The 23,039-nt window shown below is 36.3% G+C and overlaps 1 protein-coding gene across 11 annotated transcripts in view; it reads right to left on the bottom strand.

The window, feature by feature from the left end:
- Ndae1 (Na[+]-driven anion exchanger 1) overlaps positions 1–23,039 on the bottom strand; it is a 917,075-nt gene that overhangs the window by 60,676 nt on the left and 833,360 nt on the right. For all 11 annotated transcript variants that reach the window (XM_068228594.1, XM_068228592.1, XM_068228596.1 and 8 more), the window contains 5 exons: positions 20,815–20,994; positions 18,100–18,278; positions 14,080–14,290; positions 11,218–11,325; positions 7,664–7,798 (listed from right to left, as the gene is read on the bottom strand). In XM_068228594.1, coding sequence (XP_068084695.1) covers positions 7,664–7,798; positions 11,218–11,325; positions 14,080–14,290; positions 18,100–18,278; positions 20,815–20,994 — 813 coding nt within the window. The remainder of the gene's footprint in view (positions 1–7,663; positions 7,799–11,217; positions 11,326–14,079; positions 14,291–18,099; positions 18,279–20,814; positions 20,995–23,039) is intronic.

Below are 23,039 nucleotides of genomic sequence, written 5' to 3'. Positions count from 1 at the left end.
AGAATTAATTAAGAATTGACCTGAGGCCGTTATGATGCTCATGGTCTCTTGCTGAAGTCAATTTCACATCAAGATACAGATGAATCATACTGCAGCTTTTAAAGTTCCTCAACAAATCTTGGAAGCAGAAATCGCTCACCAGTGAAAATTCTATACCAACAGGAAGTTCAGCAAGCACATTTTGGGCCTAACTCAACTAGTTAAAAGACGGGGACAGAAAAAGTGGATTTTCTAAAGTTTCCATGATTCGAGCTGCTGGTTATTCTTGTGAAGAATGTTTTCTAAAAAAAAGTAATGTGAAAACAAAACTTCGGTCCAACTTGAAGCAACCTTGACTAGAGCGTTTCTTGGTTGAACAAGATTTAACAGCGTCTGTATATTATGATGTCACAGATGAATTCAAATATAGCGTGGACTTCAAAAGAAGGTTTCCCTCATGAATGCAATTCGAACACTCCAAATTCTCATGGAGTAAACAGACTAATTTTTGCTTATGTTACAAAGTGAGCAATGCCTACCGTAGTTCTAATTAAACTGTTTTAGATGCATATTATTTCATATGAATTGTTTGTGTGTGGTGAACGTACTTTATATAAGGAGATATTCAGCATATAATTAGTCTTAATCTTTCAAGTGGTACATTTCTTTCTTTTTCTTTGCTAGGGGCTTTACGTCGCACCGACACAGATAGGTCTTATGGCGACGATGGGATAGGAAAGGCCTAGGAGTTGGAAGGAAGCGGCCGTGGCCTTAATTAAGGTACAGCCCCAGCATTTGCCTGGTGTGAAAATGGGAAACCACGGAAAACCATTTTCAGGGCTGCCGATAGTGGGATTCGAACCTACTATCTCCCGGATGCAAGCTCACAGCCGCGCGCCTCTACACGCACGGCCAACTCGCCCGGTACATTTCTTTCGAGTAGCTACTAACACAAAGGCACATTTTCCATAAGTAAGGTGTCTGGCTCGTTGAGGAAAGCAACGGGAAACCTACAATAACATAAGAGACTCATCTACAGACACATCACATTCGGGTGTGTACACACTTTGGAATCTGCTATTCAAGTGGTCTAGAATAGGTTTCAATTTGTAGAGTTTCTTCGGAGCACATGTGGCTTCATCGTATGCTTCGTTATTGATATAGTGTAAGAATTTGAGAAGGAGATGAAATCTTCTTTCAGAGAACAGCTCCAAAAATATTGGGGTCTCTAATATCTGTCTACGAAAAAAGTATCTCTTGTCAGATAGCTGTTGAACGCCTTGCAAGAGAAAGAATGAAAGTAAAGTCTTAATTTCATCTTTATTCGTGTCAGTCCACTGATTCACTCTCGAATATAGTTTCAAGGTTGGTGTGCTTTCTAAAAACTGTTGAGCATACCGGTTGGTTTCCCTACTTATTAGTTCCACTAATTTAAGAGTGAAAAACAATTTAAAATATTCTAGCGGATTATTTTGTCTTCAATTTGTATGTTTAGTCCAGATTGTGCCATAAATGTAAATCTCAGCCGTTCAGATCCATACACCAAGCTGAATATCACCGCTAGTGCTACCGTCACGTTCACTTGAGTCGCTATCACCATTGCACTCGCTATCTCCGGACATTTCAACATTAGTCTCGCCATCAGATGACATCACTCTCCGAATTGTCCCAGTGTAATAAATCAAACAATTCTTCTCGCAAACATTTCCAAGCTCCGATTACACCTGCCATAATGCACTATCTACCTCTCTCAGCAGCCTGGTGGCCGGTATTGGCTGGCTGCCATCTGGGCCCGGAACGAAAGCATTTCGCCCAGTCACATGGTTTTAGGAGAGTGCTGCTGTAGGCAAAGCTTGAAACTAACATACATGTACAAAGGAAACCGATCTCGGATCCTACAATGGAGTAAGTCGTCAAACCCATAGACGAAAGACATTTACAATGCGACGACGGAATATTCCGTCATGGCCACTTAGGAAGCCATGTGGCTATGACGATTTATTCTGTCATTACCGCTTGAAAGGTTAAAAACTGAAACTGTACAATAATTGTCTGCTGCTGTAAGAGTGAAAATATCAAACAACAACAACAACAACAGGTAAAGTGCACCCATTTGTAGACAGTACCTGTATTTATGATGGAAAGGAACTTTTTACTTTACTCCAGAAATATGATTCCAAGAAGTATGACAAACCAAGAACAGTAACACTTTGTTCCTTTACTTACAGGTTTAAGAAAAATAACTTTCATATATTGATTGTTGAATCAAGACATCTGACTCTCCCCAATCACTAACAGCTAAATCACTGCATCCAGGAATAAGAGTGAAATGGACTCAAGAAAGAAAAGACTAGCGCTAGAATGAAGGAATACTGCGCTAAGAGGAAGGAAAAAGCTCACCAGAGTTAAGAACCACGTGGTCCATCATAGGCCTAGAAGAAGAAGAAGAAGAAGAAGAAGAAGAAGAAGAAGAAGAAGAAGAAGAAGAAGAAGAAGAAGAAGAATAATGTTGAATCAGCAGCACTGCAACATGCTGCATTTAGTTATCTTGGAAAATGTAAAAATATCCCAATAAATACTGTCCATTCAGAAAATGATACAAATAATTTAATTAGTGTGATATGATCTATTACTTATTCGCTTGACAGTTACTGTAAAATGTTCTCTTCCAACAAGTATTTTTGTGATTATGATTGTTGATTATTATTTTCATAAATTTGCCTTAAAGTTTTCTTTTTTATGATCCCAGTAAAAGCAGTTCCTTATCTACTTGCAAAAATCTTCTTTGAGAAAGGCTGTTACTTCTCCAATTTAATACTTCGAAATTTACAAAATTATAACACTGCAGATGGCTCAATCTTTGAACTTTTAAACCAGTCCCAAGTATGTTGGAATAATAATTTTGTGTAGCTATTACAGCCTGGTGCAGCCCTTGTATGTCAGGACCTCCAATGAGGGTGGGCAGCATCTGCGCTGGAAGGTGAACTGCATGTAAGTGTAGTGTAGGGAAGTGTATGGTTGAGTGTGCAAATTGTAGGAATGTTAGAGATACATCCAGCTGCTGAGGCACAGGAATTAAGTTGGTTGAAAAATAAAAGCACAGAGATCCCTCATAACACAAAATCTCACCTATATTTACCGTAGATGACCACAATATTTCTAGATGGGAAAGCACAGACTTTCAAAAGTAAAAATCAGGAGGTTTTTTTAGTACATATTGTGATGTATTACAATCCAGCTCTGACGACATAACCTGCATAAGAATATTTAATGTTCTTCTTCCATTATTCATTTATAAATACTAAATTATTGCACATGTCTGATCTTTGGAACACATGACTCCTCATCCTTCAATTTGCTAAACACACTGTGATTTGAACTGATTGTACTGTGGCTGACTCGGCCCTCTTCAGAAACTATGAACTAAATTTTTCTCGAGGCACTTTACTTACTGGAACAGATTTTACTGTAAAAGTTTTCTCAGAAAGTTTAGGTCTGAATTATGTGTCTTTGAAAATGAGTTAAAATTGTCTCACACTTTGCACTCCAATATGAAATTGATAAAATGGCCTTAGAGAATCTGCTATGCTTAAGAACACCCTACCAATGCCTGCCAAACATCAATTCTCTCTAACTATTGACAGAACAAGGAAAACACGGGATCTTTTAAACAATCAAAATCTACTCTCAAAAGTGGGAGATTGGTCTCAGCAATGAGAAAAGAATTGTGAATCTTCCCCTTAAATTGTGGGAGTTGATAAATTTGAGAGTAGTTATGTCAGTCATGAGCATGGCATCAGCTAAAGGGGTTTCTGCCTTTATATATTCCTTCCTTGCAAGTAGTGCTTAGAATTTCAATAAAAGGTACAAACAGTATCATAAAACACCACCATTAGGTTTCATTAAGTCTACATCTCTCAAACCTAAATACAGTAGAACCTTGAAATTATTCCCACAAGTATTTTTTGGATCTGTCATTCAAATTTTGTTATTCCAAGAAAATAATTTTCATCATGAATCAGGATTTTTAAAAAATACTCAGACTGTTCCTAATAGTTTTGTTTTTAATTTCATTCACTAAGTAATTATGTTCCTCTATACCCCATTACTGTTTAAGCCTTTTCCGAAAGCAGAATAATAAAAATTAATTCAATTTCTGGAAATTTCAGAATGCAGATTAATGCAAATATGTACGTCATCATATTATAATGGTGGTAAGAACCCATCAGCTTTGCGGGCTATATGGTTATTGTATTACTACTATAATGATGGTACTGCACTCTGCATTCTCTCCACAAGATTCCTTGCTGTAGTGGGGATTTCACCATTTTGTTGTATTTCTGTACAAATCCAGTCACACGCACAGTATATTACCATATTTGGAGGAGAAATACTGGTAATGTTATACTGCTTTATAAATAAATAAATAAATAAATAAATAAATAAATAAATAAATAAATAAATAAATAAATAAATAAATAAATAAATAAATAAATAAATAAATAAATAAATAAATAAATAAATAAATAAATAAATAAATAAATAAATAAATAAATAAATAAATAAATAAATAAATAAATAAATAAATAAATAAATAAATAAATAAATAAATAAATAAATAAATAAAATAAAATAAAATAAAATATTGCTTATGTGTTTATATAAATCATTAAAGTGTGTTTGATGTATAGATTGTCAAAAGCCTCATCCTTCTTCAGTGATGTCTAGGCTATCTATACGACAACAGATTGTGTAACCACTACTCAATATGGTTATTATTAACCAACACAGGAATAACATTCCAGTAATATTCTACTTAGAGTGAGTAGTTAATTTTAGCTGTTATTTCTTTTCTGAATAGGAGCCACATCTCGTGTTTGAGTGAGAATAGAATCTAATGTTCACATACTTCAAACAAATGTTTGGATTATTCTTTGAACCTCGCAACAGATTTCTCCCTTTTTTAGTCCTTTAATTTCCTTTGACCTTAAGGTGAGAGAAACGGCAGTGCTTTAGGCAAAGTCTGGGGGAAACTAGGAACAACATCGTTCCAATATTTGTTGTTGTTGGTTTTTTTTTCTTTTCTTTTTGAAACAAGCTTTTACAACAAATCCAATTTCAAATCTTGAAATCTTAACTGTAATCTCAAACAGTCTACTGGGTCATGATTTTTCGTGTACTCATTTGGCTTTTAATATACAGCTGATTCTAGTCTCCATTGTGCTCTAAAAATATCAGATCAAGTTTCCACTGTATCTAAATCAGAATTGTGAGCACAAAAATTAACATGAAATAAAATATTTGTATCTTTGTTTTGCCATGAGATAGTGCTCCCATTACTATCGCAGTACACAAAACTACAATGTAACATATTAAAAAAATTGTATTTTAACTTACATTTTAGTTTATATTATTTACACATTAATATAAATATTCTACACAATATCTGTCTTAGCTAAAAATTTTACTTCCATTAAGGGATACAAAATGCTGGAGTGTATAACTCAGTTACAAATTTTATGATTGATTAGAAGCCATACTTTTCAGCATTGACTAGTTCGAGTGAGAATATGAACGAGCTTTCCACTTGGTCAAACACAATTTACGATACAAACAAAATGTTATAACATGTACCAGATAGGCAAAAAACATTATTAAACACAGAATGATATTTTTCTGCCCAATCAAGTGGACATACTCAGATTCCTCAGATCACTTTTCTGTTTTCTAAATAACATGAAAAATATATACAATTGTATGTGTTTAAGAACTGTGAACTTGTTAATGTGCTGGGGAAGTTCATTTGAAGTTAACAAGTTCACAGTTTGTAAACATATCTGTATATAACATTTAAATGAATTTTCAAATGTGATTATTATGTATTGTGAGCTGAGGAATCTCTGATTCTCTGATTAATAACATATTTTATTTTTGCAATTATGTTGTAGCATTTTATTTGTATTATAAACTGTGTCTGATCAACTCAAAGTTTATTCACATTCTTACTCTTAAAAATTTTGCATGGCTTGCAACATTCCACACATATTGTACTTTAGATACTCTTATGCTTTCTTCTAACATATCTTAGACAACACAGCATATAAAAAAATGAAGTTCACCCAATAAGCATGCACATTCACTTGACAGGTTAATTTCACAAAACATGGCCAACTGATCACATAATTTACATCACCAACATGTTCACAATAAGCATGCAGCAATATTAGACATATTATACTAAAGGCTAATTTACATTCATAATAAAATTCGTAAATTTCACAAACCACACGCATATCTACAATTGCCTTTTACTGAAAAGTAGACACTATGAGGACATAAGTAATAACACATAAAGTACTAGTTATTTCAATAAAATTCTCATGCAAAGAATGAGAAATAACGAAGTTCAAAGTATTGCTCAAACAATGGAAGAGAACAGTAAAATTTAAATCAATTCAGAATTAAAACAGAATCTTAACACAAGTAAGCTACATTTATATATAAATTATTTCTAGTAACCGTCTTTAAGAGAAAGAAGGAATCGCTTTCTCTAAGGTGTTTCTCTGCAACACTGAGCCCAATTTTAAGTCAATATTTAATACTATATTAAAGAAAGTTACTTTTTTCCATACTTCACATTACCATCTGCTAAAACATCTCCATTATTCTTTTCCTTTTCTAATATATGAAATCTGAATACACTTAGTGGAAAAAGAGAGCTTAGTTTGTACCGATTGCAAAGTGGAAGGCAAGGATATGTTTTGGCAAGCATCAAGGCAAGAAAATATCTAGTCTGCTTGCAGATCATTAATGGACACCTACACTGAGTTTTATCACAGTCTGGACATTGGAAGAGTATCAGTGTGTTACCTTATTCTAGAAACCTGTTATGAATCAGTTCTTATATTCTGTATCATTCCAGCAGAAATTACAGAGTCATGTAATATTTAGTTTCACAAACAAATTTCTGTTCCAAAAGCTTTAATCTTTCATCACTAGAATAAGTACATCAAAATGCATGCAAAAATTAAAAAATGATGTTATTACAAAGTATTGTACTGACACTGTCCACATGATATGAAAATTAGACAAGCATATATTTTACCCAGTGGAATGATTTTCTCTTACTTCTGGCACTATACGCAAAAGTGTTTCTTTCAACTGTGAAGAAAATATGTAAAACTGTATAATCATTTCATCAAAAAAATCCAAGACTTTGCACAATACTGTAGAATTCTATGTAATTCTAATAATTACAGCTGATAAATTTATGCTATAGATGATTGTATACTATAGCCATAGAGGAATAGTTCTGATAACATACGCAATATTATGCACCTTTTCTTTCATAGAATTCTAGAAATGAACATTAAATCTTCTAAATAAATACAAACTTATGGAATGTGAATGAGTTGTACCAAACTTACTCAAAAAACATTTAAAATATAAAGGAAAAAAGATTAAGAAATTTAAAAAGTATTCTTATTCCTATTCAAAACTATTTGCTTTTAAATTATTATCTAGTAATATTCCAAAAAAGTGGATGATAATTTTCCTTAAATAGCAATACAAAAAGTCTGGATACCATCACAATATAAATTAAACTCAGAAGATGTTATTAATAGCGTAAAAGACTGCTTGGTAAGTTGAGAGGCAATGGAAGTTTTCATAATTCATTACTTACTTCTCCCGCCTCCAATTTCTTTTGATCTTCTCTACTTCTTCGAGTGATTTCAGGCATTATGTCATCTAAGATCTTCAATTCTCGTTGAGTAAAAATGAAGTCCAGCAATTTCCTTATTCCTATCATCACCACCAGCTAAAACAAAATGTTAAAATAATAAATTACAGTATTATTGGTACCTCTATCAAAAACGAACTTATTTTATACAACAGAGGAATTAAATAATACAAAAAATGGTTAAAATGAATTTAAAATTTAAAGAACAAATTTGATAGATTTTATGGCTTTCCTTTAGAAGTCAAGAATGATGCAGTATAAAGCCTATGCATTAACAGTGATCATTTGAATAGTGTCCATTATCCCAAGTTATAGGATGTTCTGATGGACTAATACAAAGGCAATTCTGAAAATAAGTTTAGTGTATTTATATGTTCAGAAGTAATGAGTGTAGGAGGAAATTCTACCATCTGCAGTTCCAGTACATTCATCTGGAACATATCAAGCAGGAGTATACTGAAGCAAGCAACAACTGCAAAGCGTGTGCCCAAAACTACAACGACTGACAGGCATGTACATGAATGAAAGAGGTGGTTGAGAAGGGGTGTCCACTGCAAATTAGTAGGTAACACAAGTTGTACTGAAATCCACACATGGCTCTTTGAGATGTATATTCCAGATGGTTTCTGTGATGGCACAAAACCTTAGTTGCGCACTAAATGAGTTTTGTATGTGAACAAGTCCATGTGCTGCAGTGTGAGTGAGGAGGGGAACGTTCACTTCGCTAGTTGCTACCAAAGTATTCACATTGGCTCCTGGCAACTACGTTAGTGTGACAAGGCTTCACTTCACTCCCAGTAGCAGAACAGTAGTTACCCCCTCCAGTGCCTTCCTTTCCCTACAATTCAGGGCTTGGCGCAGTTTTGTGCCATCAGATAGTAATCGCACTCTATTTCCCACTCAAAATATTACCCGCAAACCTGATACTGTTCTGATCAGAAGAGAACTAGAGCTCTTCTTGGGAGGCTGAAAAAGAAATGCTACAGGAGGGAACTAACACCAAAAAAAGGGGGCCATGACACCAAATTCAGTTGAGGCTCTGTCCTTGCAATGTTTTGAAATATGTGATTTCCTACAAATTGTCTATACAGATGCAGTGAACTGGCATATCTTTACTATAATAATTCTCTAAAGAATTCTATTACTGGCACAGTTATCTATACTTGCTGCACAAAATAATTTAAATTGCAATGAAATTGCAGGTGTAGAACAGAAATAGATAACTGAATATTCAACGTCCTCATTCTTCCACGTTATGCTCATACAGTAAAAGTTGCTCAAAACAGAACTTGAATAAAGCAAAAACTTGTCCACTATGGAATTTTTTCTTGGTCCCAGCAAAGCTTACAGCATTATAATGATTTTACTTTTGTACAACACGGAATCTCCTTAACGTGGAAACGGAAACTAATAACGAAAGATTTTTTAAATCTACTTGTACAATGCGGAAAACATTAAAAACTGATGTAGTCCTACATACAAATTTGTGTATTGCTGGTGCTAGTATGATCGATGTCATTGTATAGACAAACAAACACGTGTTTGAACAACCCTGCCATCAGAGCATTTGCCTTTCTATTTCTTCACTAGGGTACTTCAGAAATTTCTGTGAAAGAAAGGCCAGTAATCCATCTCCTGAGATAAAAAGGTACAGTGATACAAATAAATGGAATGAATGAAGCGTTTGAAAACTTATCGACAATATCCGACCTGTGTCAAGCAAGAATCATTTCCTGCGAATCAAGCAACTTTATGGAAAATTCTGCATACACCTCAGCGTCAGTGGGTGGGGTCTGACACATCCCACTCTGATGAGTCTGGTGTCGGACCTAAGACGAAACGCTGGTTAATAGAGCAAACGCCTGAAGGGCCTTACATCTGATGTTTTTGACATTCAAGGAACTTTATTCGAAGTGATGAACAACTTATGACAAATCACAAAATTCTGAATCAGCTACAGCCCTTCTTGCAGTGAGAAAGGCCAAGAAAGAGGAACAGATGATAGAAGGAGATGAGGAAGAAGGTGAAGATCAAATCAAGATTTGAACCCACAGGCCCACAGTGCTTTTGTGACATAAATTTGCTATTACATGTAACTCTTTCCATGCTTCTTGAATGAATGTACTCAGTTGAGGATTGCATTCAGAAAGACATGATTAGAAAGAAGACTAAACAAGTTTCTCTGTTTGATCTGTGGAAGAAAAGCTTAGTGTTGGGATGTGTTGTGATGGAAGTAAGTTTAAGTAATGTATATCCAGTGTTGTGAAAAGTGTAATATAGTGCTTTAATAGTGTCAAAATGATACTGTGTATCATACTGTATGTAATAATAAAGCGTAGTAATAATAGTTAACAAATCAGTGTACTGGAGTACTACGTACATCAATTTGGATAGCCAAGCGTCATGCGTAGGCAGAGACAAGGTAAGCTCTAAATCAGGGCCTCTCAGGGTGCATGCGCGTGGTGCATGCACTGTGCACGGTGCAAAAGACGACTTGACTTGGTTGACCAGAGTGCAGACCCCCCACTCCTCGATTTGGAGCAATAGTGCTTACTCTCTCTTTCCTCACGCCTGTCTCGCTCGCTCCGCCTGTCTCCCTCTGCCCCACTTGCGCCGTAGCGCTCCAAAATCCGAGCTGAGTTTAGCCGAGTATAGCCGAGTAGAGCCGAGCTTAGCCGAGTAGCCCAGAGACGAAGCGTTGATCCGAGTCATGCCGAGCAACACCGATGCACAGTGCACGGAGCTCTTGCACCTCGCTCTGCACGCGTGAGAGTTTGGGCGTTTGAGAGGCCCTGCTCTAAATCATGGCCAAAGTACTATGTTTTGTGTGATGTGGAAACTTGTCTAATTCAGAAAAAAATTATGTGGTCCCTTGAGATTCCGTTTTGAGCAGGTTTTACTGTACAAAGTAAAACAATGTTGGGATATGGAAATTACACAATGAAATGGTTATATATCTTAAAATTTTAAATTTACAGCAAGAAAAACTTACTTAAAGTACTTAATCTTATTACTTACTACAATGTTTATGTATATTACAATTTTCAGAATACAAAGCTTCAGACAATTTTTTTTTTTGCTGGGATATTAAAACCTGAAGTCGTTGAGATCCAATTAAAAATTACTACTGGTCATGAAATTGTAGCAGAAGATAACCATTTTTAACATTTTCTGAAATGTTCTTACAATTATAAAGGTAAAATATGATTACTCTCTTCATTACCCTACAGCAGAACAACCAACTGCTTTGAGAATGTATTTAGTTACATTTAAAAACGGCTTTAAAAAATTCACAACTATGTATTTTTTAAAAGCACATTTCTTCATGATCTGATTTCCATATTAAAATTACTTTTAGTTTGGCCCAAATTCTCAAAATATGCATAGAGTGGTTGATAATAGGACTCCAGGTCAACTCAACACTGGTCGACAGTATCTAATTTATTTTAGAAACATGTAGAAGTCACCAGACAATATAAGAGAAACGTAAGACTTACCATGAGAGGGAAGAGAATAGAAGTTGAACTGAATGACTTGATGACCCACAAGACAACCAGACAAGCGAACTGAATGATCGTGAACATATGTACTCTCTTCAATGGCACCTAGAAAGAAAAATTATACTCTTAGCATCCACAATCGTGCAATACATATTTCTTTTATTCTTCAAGACACTCCTCAGATACATAGTACGAAGGCCATCCGGAAAGTGGTACCCGTTTGCGCAATAAGGACACAGGAGTAAATGTTCACAAATATACACATTTTTATCGGAAAGAGCATACTTTACAATACTTCTCCACATAATCTCCAAGCAAATTTAGGAATGTGTCATAACATGGGATGAGTTTTTGTATTCCAGCGTCATAGTCCTCCGCTGCCAGCGTATTGAGATACGTAGCCACGACTCGTTTAAGTTCTTCATCGCCGTCAAATCTTTTTCCCGCCAGAAAGTCTTTAAGCTTCATAAAGAGATGAAAATCTGAGGGGGCCAAGTCCAGGCTATACGGGGGATGGTCGAAGGTTTCCCACTTGAATTGCTGCAAAAGTTGTGTTATCGCAGCTGTATGAGGCCTGGCATTGTCATGAAGGAGAATGACGCCCGTAGACAATAGACCTCGCCGTCGATTTTGTATTGCCCGCCGTAATTTCTTTAATATTTCACAATACGCATTAGCATTAATTTTGTCTCCACGGGCCATAAAATCAATGAGCAGTACACCTCGGCGATCCCAGAAAACGGTTGCCACGAGTTTCCTGGTGGACAGAACTGTCTTGATTTTTTTTGGTTTGGTTGGTGAATGAGCATGATGCCACTCCATTGACTGTCGTTTACTCTCAGGTGATGCATAACAAACCCATGTTTCGTCCCCAGTAATGAAGCAAGACAGGAAAGAGTCTCCTTCATCGGAATAAAGTCCCAAAAACGTCAGTGCTGCAGCCATACGCTTGGTTTTGTGCTCCTCTGTAAGCATGCGAGGGACCCACCTTGCACAGATTTTTGAATAATGCAGATGGCCTTTGACAATTTCATGAACAATTGTTCAAGACACATTAGGAAAATGTTCACAGAGTCCATCAATTGTGACGCGCCGATCGTTCCTCATGCATTCGTCTACTGCGCTCAGCAGTTGGTCTGTAATGACAGATGGTCCCCTGAACGCTCCTCATTGTGTGTATTCCCCCTACCCAGGTTGAAGTTGCAACACCAGCGCCGAACAGACGACTCGTCCATCACATTGTCTCCATACACCTCTGTTAATTGGCGATGAATATCACAAGGTCGAATGTTTCGTGCATTAAAAAATTTAATCATGGTCCTCACTTCACAACTGGTGGGGTTCTCAATTTGTTTAAACATTTTAAACGATCACAGACACAACACAGGCAATGCTAGCGTCATGCAACCTCGCACAGAGCAGGCAGACAAGCCATCGACGCGGTCTGACCTTGCCCAGCGGCTACCCGAGTCATCAGCGCTTCATGCGGCGCTAACGGGTACTACTTTCCGGATGGCCCTCGTAGAATATTTCTTGTATAATTTTTACAGTGGAAATTGAATATTTAGGAAAATGGATTTTTATTCACTAATTTTATAGTTTAAATTGCCTGGAATGTTCATATCAGTATCAAAGACAACTTGTTGAGAGTGATATTTAGCAATATTGGTTTGATCACAAATATTTCAAACAATATACCTGATGCCTTATTTTGGTTAGCCTATCTTGGATTTTTTCTGTCAAAAATTATATGAGGGTAATATCTACTAAAACTTTGCTACAATGAACCCGAGTCCATCCATCATGTCTAATTTGAAACATTTTTCATTCATATTGTTCTCTTGAACGTGTATCAGACCATGAAGCATTTTGCTGCATTGCTTCATCACTACACATGGCGAGTTTAAAATCTGCAACTCATGACAAGGTTTCATTCGTTACTGGCCCCACTGAAGCAGATTTCTTTTTATTTCTTGCTCTGCAAATGAGCTACATCCCTACAGGAAATGTTTTATCAGTTGTGAACGTACAATATTTTGTTCTGAACTGTGGTACTCTGTAAATACTACCGAGACACTTTTATGGTTAACAAGAATAAAAGCAAAAGGATGAGGCTACCAAATGTCAATGCAAGACACCAGACATCCAAATCGATCATCAATGAAGCAAGGAAACTGATTTGGAAACGTCAAGAAACTAGTCACTGTCAAATTTCAAAGTCTGTGATATCTGAAGTCATCTCTTTTCAGTTTCAAGTCAGTTAATTTATAACTGTTAGGTTCTTCAATCTGCCAAAACTAATTTTGAATAAATAAACTTATAAATTACCTGAAAAAGAAAACATACAGTAACAGAATTATAACTGAAGCGCAAATGTAACGGACATTACTCCACTAATACTGTACTTCCAGACACAAATGGTTAACAGCTAATCTATACTGAAAAAACACTCTAGCTGGCCCTGTCTTCTATTTAGCAGTGAGAAGTGTAGTACAATCTGGATGAAAGATGGATTCAACCATTTAGGCAAGATGAGAGCAGGGGGAACTTCCATACAGAGAGGTATACTTAAAACATTGATCAAAATTCGCACACTGATTCATACACTCAAGTAATAATTCATGCAATTTCAACATGATCTTCATTTTGCCCAGCACATTTGGCTGATGCTTTCCTCATCACACTTTTTCAGTTTGTATTAAATATTTCTATCTGCTAATTTAAATATTGTCAACTAGAAAGTTAAAATACTTGTTACTCCACATCTGAAGTTCAAGTTCATTTGAATTTTCTGTAATTGTCCACTCAATGTATGCTAGTATTTTTATGCTCTAAAATTTCAAACATGGTTAAACATACCTGTCGGAGGTACATATAGTCGGGCTGATATTTTACAGGCATAAACATGATGAGTATACGATCAAAGAACTGCAGTCCTTTCAGAGAAGCAACACCCATGTACAAAAACACTCCAAAAAGAACGGCCATGGGGATACGCTGCAGCATCGGTGTGAGAACGACAGACATGCCAATCATCACGAAGATTAGAATATGAGTGACTCTCTGCTCACTGCAACAAGGTAAGAAATCTCATTTTAATGCTTTACAAAAAATTTTATATTTCTACCTACATTACAGTTTTTAACATACAAAAGAAACACAGAGAGGTAAGTAATGGAAAGAAACAAATGAGTGACAAAGTGGATTCTGACTTAACAACCAAATCTTAAACTGGTGAATAGTAATGTCGTAAAACATCACTCACTCAGACATACGTCTCAATGTTTGCTACCAATATGAGCATCTTTAATAACAGCTTTCCCTATGTAACACTTCATACAATACAATACAGGTAAATACACAAAAATTTAAAACAAATGTTTGAAAAAATTGCAAGAGTGCCTCAGTCCAGGATAAAATCCTCTGGTTAAGAGGCAGACGTCTTACCCCAATGCCATGGGCCTGGAAATACTAGATAATGCATTTCTTCTTCTTCTTCTTCTTCTTCTTCTTCTTCTTCTTCTTCTTCTTCTTCTTCTTCTATGACCACATAGGATCACTTTAGTCAGTCCGTCGTTCAGGTCTCTTTGAAGGGATTGTGCGGGCTTTGCGGTCCTCCCAGTACTTCTTCAGACGCTCTGATCTTCATGCCCTTTCCTCAGTTGAAAATGTGCGTGTTGTTGGTTTGTTTTGTGTAAGGGTAAAGCGGAGGTTTGTATTCTTGATTTTGTATACAATTTTATCTTATTTGTGGTGTCTTCTGTTGTAAGGCCTATTTCCTTCAGATCCTCTCTTACTTCTCTGATCCATTTACATCCTGTTGTGGTATTTTTTGAGACGAGATTGTGTTGTACTAGTTGTTTCAGAAGTCTCGAATCCTGCATCCTCATGATGTGTGCAAAGAATCCCAGTCTCCTCTTACGCATAGTATCTGTAATGGGTTCTAGCTCTTTGTACACGACTTTGTTAGGTATTAACCGCCACTGTCCATCTTTCTGGTATTTTTTGTTGATGCAGGTTCTTCCAATTCTCCTTTCAATTTGCTGAAGTCTGTCAATCTTTGATTGTTTATTCAGGTAAAAGAGTGTTTCTGCTGCATATGTAGCTTCCGGTTTTATAACTGTTTTGTAGTGTTTTATTTTTGTATTCATTGATAGACATTTCTTTTTGTAGATATCCCATGTTAATTTTTGTGCTTTAGCTAATCTATTTGTTCTTACTTGGATTGAGATTTTTTCATTTAAGTTATGTGTTATTACTTCTCTAAGATATTTAAACTGAGTTACTATTTTGATTTTATTACCATTTATGGTGACTTCTTTTAGCTGTGTTGGTTTTTGGGGCATAATTTCTGTTTTTTCAAATGATATTTTGAGGCCAATTTTATTTGCAATGTTTTGAAGTTCTGATATCTGGGTTTTTGCTTCGTTTATGTCCACTGCTAGTAATGCTAAATCGTCAGCAAAACTCAGGCAATTTGTTTTGAAAAATGAAGAATATAATTTGTTTGTTACTGGCTTCGCTTAATATTTGCAGTTCAATTTTTTTATTCTCCTTCATATGGAGTAATTTTTCCTGCTCTGTGCTTCCCATTTCAGAGTAGCTGCATCATAGACATCAAACCTCTGTTGTAGGTCTCGCGCCCAGGATGATCTTCTCTGCCCACGTCCACACTTCTCTCATATCTTGCTTTCTACGATCAGTTGTATCAGGCTGAATTAGTCATTTCAGAAGATGTTACCAAAAGAAACTGCTTTCCTGCATTTTTCCTGATTTCCTGGTCAAACCTCCTTGTTGGTGAAGTGGTCTATCTGTGGGATCTTCAACATTCTGTGTTACATCCACATTTCAAAGACCTGCAGCCGGTTCATTGACGAAACCTTTAGTGTCCATCCTTTGACATTGTAAAGCAGCTCTGGTGACATAAAACTTATGACAGGTCAATGAGTCACAATTATGAACTTGGATTTCCCACCTAATCAATACTTGATTTTTTTCAGATGTATTTACATTACAAATACAATTAGCAGCACCGGTTTCAGTAAATACATGTACATACGTTAGAAATAAATCAAGTATTTTTTAATTTAATTTCGTGTGGCTATTTTCTAGCCGAGTGCAGCCCTTGTAAGGCAGACCCTCCGATGAGGGTGGGCGGCATCTGCCATGTGTAGGTAACTGCGTGTTATTGTGGTGGAGAGCAGTGTTATGTGTGGTGTATGACTTGCAGGGATGTTGGGGACAACACAAACACCCAGCCCGCGGGCCATTGGAATTAACCAATGAAGGTTAAAATCCCCAACCCGGCCGGGAATCGAACCCGGGACCCTCTGAACCGAAGGCCAGTGCGCTGACGATTCAGCCAACGAGTCGGACAATCAAGTATTGATTAGGTGGGAAATTCAAGTTCATAATTGTGATTGTTGGAACTAGCAATACGGGCTAATGAAGATAGTAAACTATGATAGGTAAATGTTTCGAACTGAAGGTCATGGTTACATCCAAGATGTTTTAATTTCAGAAACACACTCCTTGGAGTGTCAATTCTGGTTTTGATTTCTAGATCCAGACCCCATTCCTGTGTTATCCAGCATCCTAGATACATGAACTGTTACACTCTTTCAAGGGCTTTTCCATTGAATGTCAAAACAGTGCTGGTGATTACCATGAATTTAGTTTTCTGCATGTTTATTTTAAGGTCAAAGTCCTTTCTTACTTCACTGATGCTGTTTATAATCAATCAATCAATCAATCAATCAATCAATCAATCAATCAATCAATCAATCATTGACCTGCATGTAGAGCTGTCGCCCAGGTAGCAGATTCCCCAACAGTTCTTCACCTAGTCTGTTCTTAAAAGATTTCAAAGAAGTTGGAACTGAAGTTCTTCTAAATTGTCAGTAAGTACCACCGCATTTATAATCGAAATAACACTTCCATGTTAGATTTTACTGTTATATGAAAGCCCTTATTAGGAAACAGACGACAATACTGCCATGTTGCCCATGTAACACTAATATCTATAGTCTACCTCCATAGTGTAATGGTTAGAGCTATTAACTTCCATCCTTGGAGGTCTGGGTTTGATTCTTGGTACTGTCAGAAATTTAAGATTGGCAGGAGGGCTGGTATGTGGTTGAAAAGGTGCATGCAGCTCACATCCACTATTATCTGCATGCTATTTGCCTGGACAACAGTCGTTTTGGTACACCAAGTTCCTTAATTAGCAGTATGTGGCACGAGTATCTTTTGTTATCCAGCATTTTGGGATAATTTACTGCAACATAACTAACATGTAATTACACTGGCCAATTTGTTTCTTTCTTTAGTGGTTCATGTCAGAAACAACATAAAATGAAAACACAAATAAACAAAACAAAAAGTACTATATATATGGTAAAGCATATGGAGAAAAATATATATTATTTTTTGCTAATGGTTTAACGATGCACTAACACATCAAAGATTTTTCAGTGATGCAATGGGAAAGGGAAGGTAGCATCCATGGTCTTACTAAAGGTACAGCCCCAGCATCTGCCTGGTGTGAAAAATGGGAAACCACGGAAAAGCCATCTTCAGGGCTGCCGAAGGTGGGATTCGAACCCACCATCTCCTGAATGCAACCTCACAGCTACAAGACTGTAACTGCACGGCCAACTTGCTCGGTACGAGACTAACATTTGGCCAAGTCATGGGCATTAGTAAGTCTCCATTATGCACTTGAGGGGATATGACATGCACTCTGCAAGGTGTTCAGTAACTGCTCTATACCACATTCATGAAGGGCTGAGTTACAAGGAAGAACCCAGTCACGATATCAAGTTACAATTTATCCACTACTATTATAGTTATCTAAATCAGGATTTATCACAAACTTACCGAACACCCAAAAACTGCGGTTTCTCTCCAGGAGCAGCACACTCTGATTCCAGCTTCAGCGAGTTCACATGGTTGATGGAAAGAACAGTGGCAGCCACAAACCATGGTAGACCCAGGATGGAACAGATTGCAATCAAGATGGCCAAGACGAAGAGATCTAAGTGATATCCACATCCTTTCTGTAAGCATTACAATCAGATGATATCAGCACAGACACTAAATGCTAGGACATCATCTCTACCATATAATACACATAGAAGGGGAACAGTTGAAATGTCTGATATAATGATAGTGGAGACGATTTCACTGTATATCAAGATTGAAAAGCAACAAAACTATAATAATAATAATAATAATAATAATAATAATAATAATAATAATAATAATAATAATAATAATAATAATAATAATGAAAAACTGTAGATTTGTACAAAGCAATTAACAAGTTCACCGATACCGTAAGCAGAAGACTATTGAAATTCTATGGCCAAAACTGTACAATGGACGATACTAGATATGCAAAAAAACTGCTTGGTACAATTAATTCAAAGAAGGTCAAAATCAGCTGGTTAGAGGAAATAAAGCAGGACTTAAAAGAAACGAACATCACAGAAGATACCATCAGGGATCGCAAAGCTTTTGGAACTCTGGTTGCAAAGCACACATTCACGGAAAAGGCTAAAAGAACCACAGCGAAACAATGGACGGAAGAACGCAAGAAACAGCACAGCAAGTTCATGAAGAGATTTTGGGAGGAGAAGAAGAAAGGAAAACCATCATCAAGCTAACAAGTTCCAATGCGCTCTGTAAATGGGCATAATGAAGAAATAATAATAATAATAATAATAATAATAATAATAATAATAATAATAATAATAATAATAATAATAATAATAATAATAATAATAATAATAATAATAATAAACAGTGGTACCATCAAACTCAATGACGAGGATTTGAAGAAAACCACAGAGTTAAAATACTTAGGATCTCAAATAACATTCTTGAACGATTCCAGCATGGACACCCTGATGAGAGTCAATGTAGAATGGCTAAAGTCAAGACAAGCCACTGGTGTTCTCTGTAACAAAAGGATGTCTAAACATCTGAAGGCAAAAATTTATAAAACAGTGGTGTGCCCAGTAAACCTCCATGGGATAGAATGCTGATCTTTGACAAGGAAACAGGGACAGATTCTCCACACGATGGAGATGAAAATACTGTGACTGTCCCTTGAATTGACTCACTATGCCCATGCAACAAACAACAAAGTGCATTCAAGGCTTGTTTTAGTTCCTTGTAGAGAAAGCAAGGGAGGACTGACTCCTGTGGTATGGTAGTGAAGTTTAGGGGAAACTTACAGATTTCTCTAAAAGAATAGAGAGATAATGTAAGAACAAGTCAAAATGATCATTTGCCCTTTCCGATTATCCATTCCTCCCCTGCCTTTCATTATGATGATTAATCGAGTTTGTACCATATGCCTGGATAAATATGGATTTAAAGACCAAACTGAAGGAAAGGAACCACGTTAAAGTAACAAAACACAATAAAATAAGTAATAAAGAGAGTGCTAAATTTTAAAAAGGTAAATTTCAAATGCAACCCAAACCCCAAATGCCAAGAGATCTGCATTACAAATCCAGCACCTCACAAACTATGCTTCCCTTCACTTCTCACTTTAAGCTTCACATCATGCCAAACAGAAATTACTGCAACAGGAAATTATAACATGTCTGCACTTAATATCTCTATAACATAAAAAATAATGTAACTATAATATATTTGCAAAGTTTGATTCTGAGGGGAGTGTTGTCGCACTTGCAGACGTTTTTTTATAAGTACATGGTGCCGTTGATCATGATACCCCACATTCCTTATGTGAATAACAAACAAAGTGGAGGGAACATATTTATGATAATTATTATTAGCTTAAAATATGGATCCCCAAGAGCCTCCAACTTGGAAGCATAGGTTGGTGACCACAGGACCTCCCTTGGCAAATTAGGTTTGCAAGACCAAGGATGTCTCGTATTCATGCCCGTTTCAGCCCTTCCCTTTCTTTCACCTATACCCTAATTCTTAGAACTGTCAGTCCCCTTGTATTTTTCCTCTGATTAACACATTCCAGTCTGGACTTGCAAATCTGTACTAATTGTTCTGGTCTAGAATTTATAAAAGTAACCATTATAGTTATTTGCAAGCTTGTTTTTGCATTAGATCAGGCTACATTAATTCAGTACGTAAATGCTGAACATTAATGAAAAAAAATATTTTACTCGCTAAAACAAAAAATGAAACCAATTGTTGCTATACATGCTTTTGTTGCAAAAACTAAAGAATTTACATGTTAAATGCAGCAGATAGTGTTAATTTTAATGACAAAATTAATAATCACTATGCTGTACGGATTTTTGTGAGTATGAAGACTTCCTTTCAAACATCTCTATGTTGCACAGCCATGTATGGAAAGTAATGTCAGATATAATCTTCTGAGATGGTGATGCTCAAAAACGATCATACTTAAATGATTCATGGAATCTTATATAACACACTAATGGTGTGCATAGTTTGTTCCTGACTTTTAATATCTTGATAAAATGTTATTGTTTTGACATCCCACTAACTACGTTGGAAGTTTTCAGAGACTTTTAATATCTTGTCAAAGCCTACTGCATTAAGACTGTTAAAGAATAAGACATGCTTGCTTCTTACCTTTAATTTATTCTCCTTACGATTCACAATAACTGCAGTAATCTGCTGGTCCATGAAGATCAGGATGGTACCAAGAAGAGCCGGGAACACTGCCGCTACTGCAGTCCACACAGGATTGTGATTGAAAGGAGCAATCACCCAACCTCTTGAAGGTAAAGTTGGCTTGAACTCGGTTGGAACCTGAATAACATCAGTTTGCCAGCATACCACATGCTCTATCAGATTAAGACTGCCGACAGATGCCTAAATAGATCTTGTGAAATACTTTCTACCACCCACACAATGTGAAATACAAATTTATCATGACAGCAAATTGAGATTTTTCTGTATCCAGGCCATGGTTTCATAAATAATTTAAAACCACTGAAGAAAGAGCATAGCATTGTAAGGATACAGAGTCTTTAAGTACTTCCCTTTACTATTTAACATTTTTAGTTTGTTGAAGTTGGTAACATGTACACGTGTACATTATCTTGGACTACATCCAGACAATAATACTAACAAGAGTGTTACAGCATATCCTAATTTATAACCATTTTCAATTATATGCAATACTAATTTCTTCCAAGGATTTACAGTATTATTTTTGAAATAAATATAATATTATTAATTTCTGGATTATAGAGAATTTATTTATGGAGTACACTGTACAACTATAACTTTTCTTTATTGCAGGTAATTTTTAAAATTTTGGACAAAATCTCGAGAAAACGAAAGACTGAAATTTTCAATTAATTCGTGTACTGTAGATTTCATTGACAGAATGTACAAATGTGATGCCTCATTTGGAATTTTTAAAGCATTCAGAAACTTGTGTCATACATCTGACAGATGATTATTAGTTTTGGAAACAAGAAGCGTTGGGTGATGATCAGTCACAAGTTCTAAAGCTCTATTTAATATCCCTGCCATAGTGTAGTTGGACTGAGTGATCAGCGTGCTCTGTGGAAGATCAATATCAATTTTTGGATAATTCCTTCTCACTGCATACACAGGAAAGGAACTGCATTTCTTTATTATGTCCTTTGGGAATAATTTTGTAGAGGATTAGAGACTAGCATCCATGAAAACCACTCAAATAAAGTTGCCATCTGAAGACAGGACTTCGAGCTTCACACTAGCAACTGACATTTCGGCTTTCAATAAAGGAAACAGTGCTAAGTATTATTTCCAGTACTTATATTGTTTAAAAAGTCTATTTTACACATGCTGGTTAGATCACCTGCAAGGAGAAACACAGGTATATTAGCCCATTTTTGGCCTTGGTTGCAAAGATGACTGGTGCCCAGCCACACTAGAGAGTCATGGGGCAGCGTGGCGACATCCTCAGCTGTATTGCTTGGATCTCATGACCGTGTCTGCTGCCTCTCGCATCAAAAGCTTCTCAGCTGGTCTCACAAGGCTGAGTGAAGCCCATTCCCAACATTTGGTCCAAAACTAAAATCCCTAGACTATCTGGGAACTGAACCCAAGGCCTGCAAATAAGAGGTAGAGATTCTACCCTTACACCATGGGGCTACCATGATCTACTGCAGGAGTCATTTGTATTTCTGTATCTTCAGGAGTCAATGATTTTGAAACCATTGCGAACATGTTTTATTTTTCATTAACTTCTAAAAGTTGAGTGTTATCCACTCCCTTAACTATCAGCACTCGCTTAGCCATAGTGAAAATGTTTTAAGCAGTCACAAATATCCTTTTACTTCAGTTACCACAGCAGAGACTTCTTAGAGTATTGTGCAGCTACGGTATACAAAATATTTTATACTGGTTCATTGATTTGCAGCCAAATGTAACTGTGGGAGCAGACAGACAATTGGTACTCAATGGCAGTAATACACCGGAAATGGAATATGTTCTGAAGTGATGACCAACTTCCGATAACAAACTATCCCAAATCACCACCTTAATTTTATCAAAATGAGTTTCAATACATTTTTGAGGCTACTAAATATAATGGAGTAAATGACACACCTACAATGAATTACACTATCCTTTTCACAACTATTAGTAGACATTTGGCAATGATAAATTTTATGTAAACCCTTTATTTTTACCACTTTCTTGATCTCTTCAATAATTTAGCACATCGTTGTGGTTCTATCCAATTTGCCTGCCTGGTGGCAATAATTGTTAAGGTGTCAAGTCTCTATGGTCTGACACCATGATCAGCGGGTTCGAGTCCCGTTAGTTGGAAAAAGAATTCACCATCAGAATGTTGGCCG

This window comes from Anabrus simplex, chromosome 7 (genome assembly GCF_040414725.1).
Source record: "Anabrus simplex isolate iqAnaSimp1 chromosome 7, ASM4041472v1, whole genome shotgun sequence".
Lineage (NCBI taxonomy): Eukaryota > Metazoa > Arthropoda > Insecta > Orthoptera > Tettigoniidae > Anabrus > Anabrus simplex.
The sequence above is the reverse complement of the archived record's forward strand: the minus strand, read 5'-3'. Positions and strand labels throughout refer to the sequence as shown.